This window comes from Egretta garzetta, unplaced genomic scaffold (genome assembly GCF_000687185.1).
Source record: "Egretta garzetta isolate BGI_Z169 unplaced genomic scaffold, ASM68718v1 scaffold54, whole genome shotgun sequence".
Classification (NCBI taxonomy): Eukaryota; Metazoa; Chordata; class Aves; order Pelecaniformes; family Ardeidae; genus Egretta; species Egretta garzetta.
The window spans coordinates 1,137,300-1,146,429 of NW_009259313.1; the positions used below are offsets into that span (position 1 = coordinate 1,137,300).

Here is a 9,130-nt window from a genome sequence, read left to right on the forward strand (position 1 = left end):
TCTTCGCCTGGGCAGGGCTGCTGCGGGGGTCAGGGGGTGTGTGTCTGTCTGTAAATACACACAACAGCTCCTTCTGTATTTTATTTTTTTTCCCCCAAAAGGTAGGGTTGGAGTCATTCTACCCACGAAGGCATTTAGTCCTGAAGCAGTATTCACCGTGCTTCAAAAAATGGCATAATAAAAGCTTTTGCGTTGTTGAGATGTTCCCTTTCCACCCGCTGGGGTAACAGCTTGTACAGCCAAGGCTACCTCTCCTTAAGTAGCATGTTCTGCTAAAATATTTGAGAAAGCTTTTAGGCAACTAATAGTCTTAACTACAATGAAATTTCAAATAGAACATGGTTTCCTACAGAAGAGTATTTTCATTAGGGGGGACCCACATTTACAGAGGCTGCTGTAGCATGAAAATGATTGAAGAAATACAGTGTCCGTGTAAAGAAGGAAAGAAAACCCAAAAAACAAACCACCAAACCAAAACTACGTGGGCATGTGTGCCACCCAGGCTAATGAAAATGGTCCTGAGCACAAAATAAGCAGCGTTCAAGCTCACTTCACTACTTCAAGCAAAACCCTAAAGACTGGTAACAGTAGTGACCAAATTTAAGATCTGAAGCTGTACGTTGTCTCCACATCAAAGCTCTTGATCTCATGCATTTTTTTCACGTAAGTATGATTTTTTTGATAAACACCAGCGTATGCCTGATGCGTAGGAGGGGGAGAAAGCCACGTGCACACGCATGCATCTAACTGCTCTGCACAGAAAACCCTCCGGAGAGCATGTCTCGTTCCTAAGGCACGATACCCACGTCTCCACCTTGAAACGAGGTGTTGCATCTTGCAAAGGGAACTTTTTGCTAGCTGGGTGCGCTCTTAAGTTTCCAGTTTTGACAGGCAGAAGCAGTATATAATCACATAAACTTATTTATAGCCTGAAAGCTTGAGATGATACACACAGGACTATAGATGTGTCTTAAATACAGTAAATATACATGAGCTTCATACAGTCCGTAAACAAGTTTAATTCAAAATTTTTATAAAATACATCTTGTATTTACACACATACCTCATCTAAAAATATGAGTTTGTTGAATGCAAAGTTATTACAAACTATCAGAACCATCTGAGCTGTTTGTACATATTTCTTGCACGGCCTATGCAAAAGGTGGCCCTAGAGATACTAAGATTAAAAGGTGCAAATCTGCAATTGTGTACAAAATATGTACCATGTTAAGTGCATATCTACATTGCATATTACACATGTGCCAAGTCTGTGGAAAGGAACAGTTAAAATCGCAACTGTAAATTTCACGGAACATTAGTATGGAGAAAATTAAGATATTTGGAGACTTAAATAGAACATTCTTGCATCCTCTGAAGATTCAGAGTCATTTCAGATGCACAGGATCCATTATGGACATCTAATGGACAGCTATGCAAAGGAAGGAACTAAGCTTATAGCTCTCTGACAGCCCAGTAACCTAAATGTTTGTGGTGCTGTTAGTTAAACATGTATTCACAGGGTCTGGATTGAGCTTTCTAATACTAGTTGGATATTCTTGTTAAAAAAAGAAACGTAAGTCATGAAAAAGAGATCAGACCAGATTATCATGCAAGATTCCAAAGCTAACATGCCTGTTAAAAAAAGAAACGCAAGTCATGAAAAAGAGATCAGATTATCATGCAAGATTCCAAAGCTAACATGCTTTTTTTTTTTAATACACTATAATTGCTTTTTTTTTTTCCTGAATGTAGCATGAATGCTCACAAAACACTTGTGGATGAGTACTAAGCTCCTGGTGCAATTGGTTTAGTACAACTCCACGGTAATTCCACCAGAACTTCTGCAGAACTCAAAGTGAGATGAAAAGTCAATCGCTCTACCAGATTTTCCTCCTCTGTTGTATTACAAGCTAGAGTATTAGATTACAATTTATGTCCAGCATCAACTTTTAAGTATTTCTGTTTAAAACCAACACAAGCATCAGCCAGAAAAGCAGACTGAGTAAGCTAGAGGTCTGGGGTAGAGTTGAAATTTAAACATATATTTTGCATCAGTAACAAGTGGTAAAAATAAATCACTAAAATGGCAAGTTACACAGTCTGAGAAGCTGAAAAACTACAGTTCTGATAAGGAAAATGTCCATCAGAGATCAAAGACAGCCCTTCCTATTACCGCGTCATGGTTGATTTGTATTTGCAGCCTTAAAAACCAAACCAAAAAAAACCAACCCAAACCAAACCCCAAAAAACAACCCATGGGGAATACTTTTTTCCTGTTACCAAAAAAAAAAAAAAAAAAAAATTAAGAAACTTAAGATCCGTTTGGCAATACTAGATACTGAAGATTGCAAATGCCAAAGTTAGTACCATGCAAAGTGAACTTCGGTGGACTTCCCTTGTGAAGAAACATCACCATAAGGACCATTACATAAGCAATCAACACAGTACACATTTAACATGTCATCACGTTATTACATAATCCTTGGATAGTCAAAATTAGCAAGACTGGAATTGTTACTAAGGCTGTAATTCTGCCTTATTTAGTGGAGGGAGAATCTGGCCTTACAAATCTTTTTTTATTTCTCCTTTCAAGGGATTAACACTACTGGGAGGGGGTGGGGGGGGAACAGGGAAAAAAATGGATGCATGTTAAATACCATGCTATTAAAAGCAAGACAGAGCAAGATGTTGTAAAACATAGTTAGGGAAGCATTATTTTTATTTTGTCATCATAAAATAACATTGTTTAAAGATCACACAAATTTGATAGCTCATCTTTTTTCTCCAACATTAAGCCAGCACTACAGTTGAGAAAGGTGTTCACCCGTTTCTCTGTAAATTTATACTTTTAAGTAAAATAATGTGGTTCTCTAAATATGTGTTTTAATTAGTTATGTTATGCAGTAAATATCTTGCTCCTTTGGTCAGAGATAGTAAATGAAGACTTCAAATACTTGTATCTTCAATTTTTAAAAACCCAATATACATCCTTAACCAAGGAGTACTTACACTACACACAAGCCATAGATACAAAATACACAGTATATACATGTTTTGAAAACAAATTGGAATTTATAAAAACTCAATAGCCAAATCAAAGTAATTGAGGCACTAAATTAAAAGTAGTATCTTCATGTCTTGATTATACAGACTACTCTGTGAACAATCAGGACTGTTTCATAAATATATATTATCTACAGAATTTGCTGTGCCAAAAAAGCCAGCTGTGTTTAAGCTCAAAAGAAAAATTGCACTTTGAGATTGTTACAGTTAACTTCTCATTTTTCTCCTCAAATATAGTAATCTGGTCCTAGCGCTTTTGGCACAGGTATTGAGTTGTGGTTTTGCTACACTTCTTATAAAACACAAGGTCCTTTTATTCTGTTCGTTAAAATCTGGAGAGTCTTAAACAAACCTGGAACTTTGATACAAATCTATATAGCTACAATTGCTTCATTAAATAATATACACAAATATGCTCTTCGATCTTAAAACATCTTGACAACTGGATACAAAACAGTCACTTGTATTATCTCCAGCCTCCTTAATCCTATGCGTTATCAGTCTGCAAGTGACTAAAATATGGTTTCTGGCCACATCTTGCACTAGATCACACCCCAGTGTACAAGGACAGAAAATAAATGTATAATAAAAAGATTGGATAAATTAGAAGGGGTTTCTTGGTCTTGAATTCTTCTCCGACTAGTAATGATGCAGCACTGTATGCAGCCCAAAAGACTCCAAACAACTGAAAAAGAAGATGAACAGTCTTAGCTGACACCACAAGAAAATCTCTCCAAATACCAAGATAAAAATCATTTCTTCTCTCAATATAATTAAAAACAACCCCACAAGAAAAGAAGGGGGGGGGGAGAAACTCCACACACACAAAAAGAATACACTATGCTATATACATATTATATATACACACTATAAATATACTATATATAAATTTTCATTTAAGTTTAGAGAAGTATTTTACAAATAAGCATGTTATTTTCATCTGAAGGGAGCACCTAAGGATCTACGGTAAGTTTTCTGTAATGTAAGACACAGATACCATGAAGTAAGCCGCAAGCCTACATACACCGAGAACTTTAAACTTCACTGGATGAGTAACTTTTCTTTCTACCTTGACTGCCCCCAACTATTAACCCCTCCCTTTCTTTAAGCAAAAGAGTTACTATACTTGACTCTTCCTCCTACAAAATATACCAGAGGCTTAAATTACCACTTTTTATTTCAGGATTCATCTAGCTCATTAGCTTTTCTTTAATTATGGTGCCCCCACTTCAAGGTAACTGAACCTCACAGTCCTATTCCTTTCAGGTGCAGTGAGAAGCTTGCCAAAATACAATCTGTATCAAAACTATATTGCGTACTAAGTTAAGAAAGAACCAGTTTAGAAGACTGGTAAAAAGTAACGTTACCTATGAATATCCAGTATGCTATAGGAAGTTAGCATGCATATTTTTTAAAGAAATGCCTTTAAGTCAGTGAACTTGACTCAAACCTCAAACTAAGAAGGTTATAACAAAAAGTAATCAGATGTTATTATCCTCTAGTAGCACCTTGAATATTAATAAAAAAGGAAAGGTCCTTAAAACTGAGTGGCATGCAAAAACACCGTAATCTTCTGCAAAACACAATACCAAAGAGGGCAGACGTAATAGGACCCCAGCAAAGACCTTTCTCCCCAGTTCCATCAGAGGAGCTGAAGCCCCTTGAGGGCCTTTCAACCGCCATTGTAAAAAAACAAAAAACCAAACACCCAAAAAATTGCATGTAATTGCATACTTGTTTTTGCTGCCTAACCCGGGATTGCAGAGATGGAGAAGGAGGACAATCAAGAGCATGACTGAATTCCCTAAGATACATTAGGAAAATTGCAGCAATTAAAACAATGGAGGTGCATTACTTGAGTTGTTTACTTTGCTGATTGCAACTGGAAAAAGAACTGACTAGAATTTCACTATTTCACTGTAAAGTTCCCCAACTTTAGGACTGTGAAATATTTCCCCAAGCAGAGAGCTCTCAAGCCATACGAAGTAGTACTTGTCCCAGCGTAAGTAGTTCTGGCCATATGGAGCTTGTCCTGCATTTTCACACTAATGATGCAAAGGCAAGAACCTTACACAGATTCACTCTGAAGTTAATACAAGACTATTAGTAATAATCAAGTAGCAGAGGTTTCATTAACATATATTTAGTTTTAAGTTATATACTAGTTAATTGGCAAGTTAATGATTTACTTTCTGACTGTATCACTTAATAGTAATTGTGAGTTATCAAATCACAAACACAGCCATTTTGTTATTTATCATACATTTTAGTTGAACTTCGAATATACTGTTTACCAGCAAGCCAAAGGGACAAAAATCAATCAAATCAACAGAACAAGAACTCAAAAGCATATAGCTTAGCTAGTAACAGAACTTTCTCAGTCGACCCTTCCAGAAGTTCAGCCATAGCTCCAAAGGCTACCTAAGAAGTACTGGAAGTGTTCAAGAACGTTATGTAGTTCTGGGATCTATCAAGGAACGTTGCTCGTTTCATAAAAGGTGTCCAAACAGCAGGTGACGGCAGCAAGTTATTCTTGCTTTGTGACTTACATTCCACATCTGTAAAATCAGAACAATACTCACCTTCTCCGCAAAGGGTATCGAGAGCTTTGTACTGCTACCACTATGGGAAGATCTCAGAACAGTGACTAACGTCACATTCATGCTGCAGTAACTAAAAATAAACTGGATGATGGGGGAAGGGACAGAACAGCTTATTTTCAGATTCTGCATTTTGAGCTTTAATTATGCATCCTCTTCTGAAAATGATAATCCTATTTATTTTAACACAACTATTATAGCACAGCAAAATACTTCAACAGAAGCTAACGTGATAACAACAGGTGTTGTTATAGCAACAGCGCTGTATATCCCTGAGTATTCAAAAGAAACACTTCAACCAGAATTCACTTAGCAGTCACGTCCACCATGCTAACCAAAAGGATGACAGAGCTCACAACGTAGTTCTGAATATGTTGTCCTGAAGAGATTAATACTCAAAGCGTTAGGAAAGTGACTTAAAAAGTAACTGGAAACAGGTCTAAGTAGATGATACTGAACTTACTTTTATTAGGGTAGAAACAACTTCAAATGATCCAACCACCAAAAGTACAGGTGCTATGACAATGAGGGGAAGTAGGGAATATCCTATCACACCAAGAACTTGGCCATAAGCAACCTGAAATTTTTAAACACATAAAAACAAGCTTTTTGATTACTCAATCTCTGTCACCAAACACAAGTTGATCTCATATCAGTATGAATAGCAGTAATAATGTGTTAGGTATTCATGACATTTCAGCTAAAGGAAGCTCGCTAGAATGAAAATTGGTTTTATGCCACCCCCTAGAATTTTGTAATTAATCATTCAGTTCTCTTAGAAATATGCTGGGTTTGGCTTTTTTTTTTTTTTTAAACACTGTAAACGACAATTTTATCACTTCCAGGGGAAGTATTTACACAGGGTAAAATATGTAAAACATATAACATATGTAAAACATATTCACGTTCCACCTTAAGTGGTTCTCAACTGCCACTCTCCATGGAGTGTACATGTGATACCCAGGAGCACCTACAACAGATCTCTCAGTCACCAGCAGCAAAGACACAATTTTCTGCCTTAACATACTCATATCCATTATACATAAATAAATTTGTAAAGTACATTCATGATTTGGTGTCAGTGGAAGACCTAGAACCTGATCCCTCCAAGGCACAGTAATCTGCTGACTTCCAGTTTATTATGACTATCTTAAACAGATTTGTTCAAAGTATTTCCATAACTGTTTTTAGCTGAATGGGGATTAAAATGTCCAATTTTCCCCTACTGCAGTTTGAAATGTTTCTGGGCCCAGCTAGGCTTGGATTTGACAGGAAAAACAGCAGCGAGACAAGTGACCATCTTGACAGCATTCTCTTGTGGCTGTTGATCCTTCACAGTGAACTGTGCAGACCTGTACTTTCTCTCCAGTTTATACATTCTGATAATTTCACATTTTGAGCCACAAAACAGATTGATTTAAGGGCATCTGGATTATGCTGGTATGCAGAAAACCCATGCAATCACATTTATAAAAGCTTTTTCTTTCAAAACAGTGTTCACACAAGAAGGCTCTAGCGATTATGATTAAAAGGAAAATCTAAAAAAATTAAAGTAAATATAAATAATGTAGGAAGTCTGCAACAGTATTTCATCATTAATGCAAGATGCATAGTAAAAATACAAATTATCACTAAATATTTAGTTCTTCATGACACAGTTCAATGTGTTTTATGCTGCAGAACCATTTTAAGAAGTTTCTGCCCTCCTGAATGTTCTGTTGTAGCTGTCTGCAGGCCTTGCTGTAAGTAATTTTTTGTTGTTTACACCCAAATCGCTTAGTGACTCAATTTGTAAACAGCTATTCCACTTGCTGGTGCAAGCAGCTGGAGGGAGGGATGTAGGCCAGAATTTCAATTGGCTTTGCAGTTGAAGAACATGCATTGACTTTCATCCTTTAATAGGTTTGAACTGCATCAGGCCAAGGATGAAAACAAACACTGGTAGGTGCTCTACCCACAAGGACATTATACAACTGCTGTTAGCCCCATTAAAAAAAGAAGTTTAAATAAAGGACAGCGCAAGAGCAGTGCAACGGAGGAGAAAGGGTTCCATTTAGCTCAGTGACCGAAAAATTGAAAGCACTTGTCCCTCCAGAATGGACTTCAGTTCTGGATCACAGGCACCTGTTAGAATTTCTGGGATTCATAGTATAAATTTCCAGATTGTTTATCACATGCAGTGTGCCATTCATCACACAAAGATTAGTTGACCATCTCTTTAGAGTATTTTAGATTTTATTTTGGAGGCCAAGAACACTTACCAACTGCATCCATTCTTAGTTGGCTACAAGGTCCAAAGCCAAGCACCAAGAAAACCCAACTACTACTGAAAAATGTAGCCAAGAGACTTTACCTTACCTCCCTCTATGTCCTTTTCACGTACAGGTACTTACTTCTCCTCCAAGAACCCTGGCCAGTAAAAAAATTGTCAAGGATCCAAATATCCAAATAGTTATAATCCAAGAAACAACCTTAAGAGATAAAGAACAATTCATTTATATTAATAATTTTAATTGTAAGAAAGGAAAACTCACTTCTATTAATCACTTTCACTGCAGTCAAGGATTTTATCATGCAAAACTCTATTCTGAATTGCAGCAAGAATAGTTTTACTTAGTATCACAATGCAACTTAAGAATAAAATTCAGAGGCTACATTTACAGAATCACATTAATGGTAAGGCTGGTGAGCACAGAATGCATGTGCAATGTGTTTTGCAAGTACTGTAATATTCTATCAGAGTAGGAGGGGTTCAGTTAAAGCTAAAGCTAAGCCCACCCTAGCTAAATGTCTTCGCATCCCACCTATTACAAAAGGTGGGCTCAGTCAGTTTTTAAAAGTCAGCCCAACCAATGCAAGGAGTTGGAATCCTGTTTCTTTCATGCATAAAGATGCCACTTTATTATTCACTCAAACTGAGAACCCTCAGAAGAAGACATAAGGACTTTAACTCTCAGTAGAACTTGATGATGATTACAACTTAAGAAACAGCTCTGGACTCCTGGCACAAAGTCCATAATTATTTTTTTTCGTTTCGTTCATTGGTCCGCTCTTAAACTGAAGAGGAAATCTTAAAATCATTCTCCAGTTTAATAGAACCTTCAAAGTAACTTAGCTATTCTTGGAGTTGAGGCACTGGAAGGATTAGAAGTGAAGCTCTCCCTTTTGAAATACCTTTTTAGAAGGAAACAACAGTATCAGTCCAGTCTCTGTATTTCCAAATGTACAACGGTTGCACTTAAAAATGAAGTTAATACTCAATTCAATTCTTTTTGCTTGATTAAAATTTCCAGATTCACAGATGAATCAAACAGCGGATGATTTTTCTTTGAATTTAAAGACACATAAAAATCACAGCACCACTTCAAAAAATTAAGATAAATAGAATGGCTTTATGCTATTTGTGAAAATAGTGCATGGCCGCTTTTTACTTCCTCCTTTCTTCCACCGTCTAAAAGAGGACCAGA

At 36.7% G+C, this 9,130-nt stretch overlaps 1 protein-coding gene across 1 annotated transcript in view; it reads right to left on the minus strand.

Moving 5' to 3' along the window:
- Positions 1-1,714: 1,714 nt before the first annotated feature.
- The window catches only part of YIPF4 (Yip1 domain family member 4), a gene marked incomplete at its 5' end in the record, with an annotated part of 14,049 nt that continues 6,633 nt past the window's right edge, over positions 1,715-9,130 (minus strand). Inside the window, 3 exons of the mRNA XM_035892010.1 lie at positions 1,715-3,748; positions 6,127-6,240; positions 8,057-8,134. Of these exons, the coding sequence (XP_035747903.1) occupies positions 3,611-3,748; positions 6,127-6,240; positions 8,057-8,134 (330 nt within the window). The remainder of the gene's footprint in view (positions 3,749-6,126; positions 6,241-8,056; positions 8,135-9,130) is intronic.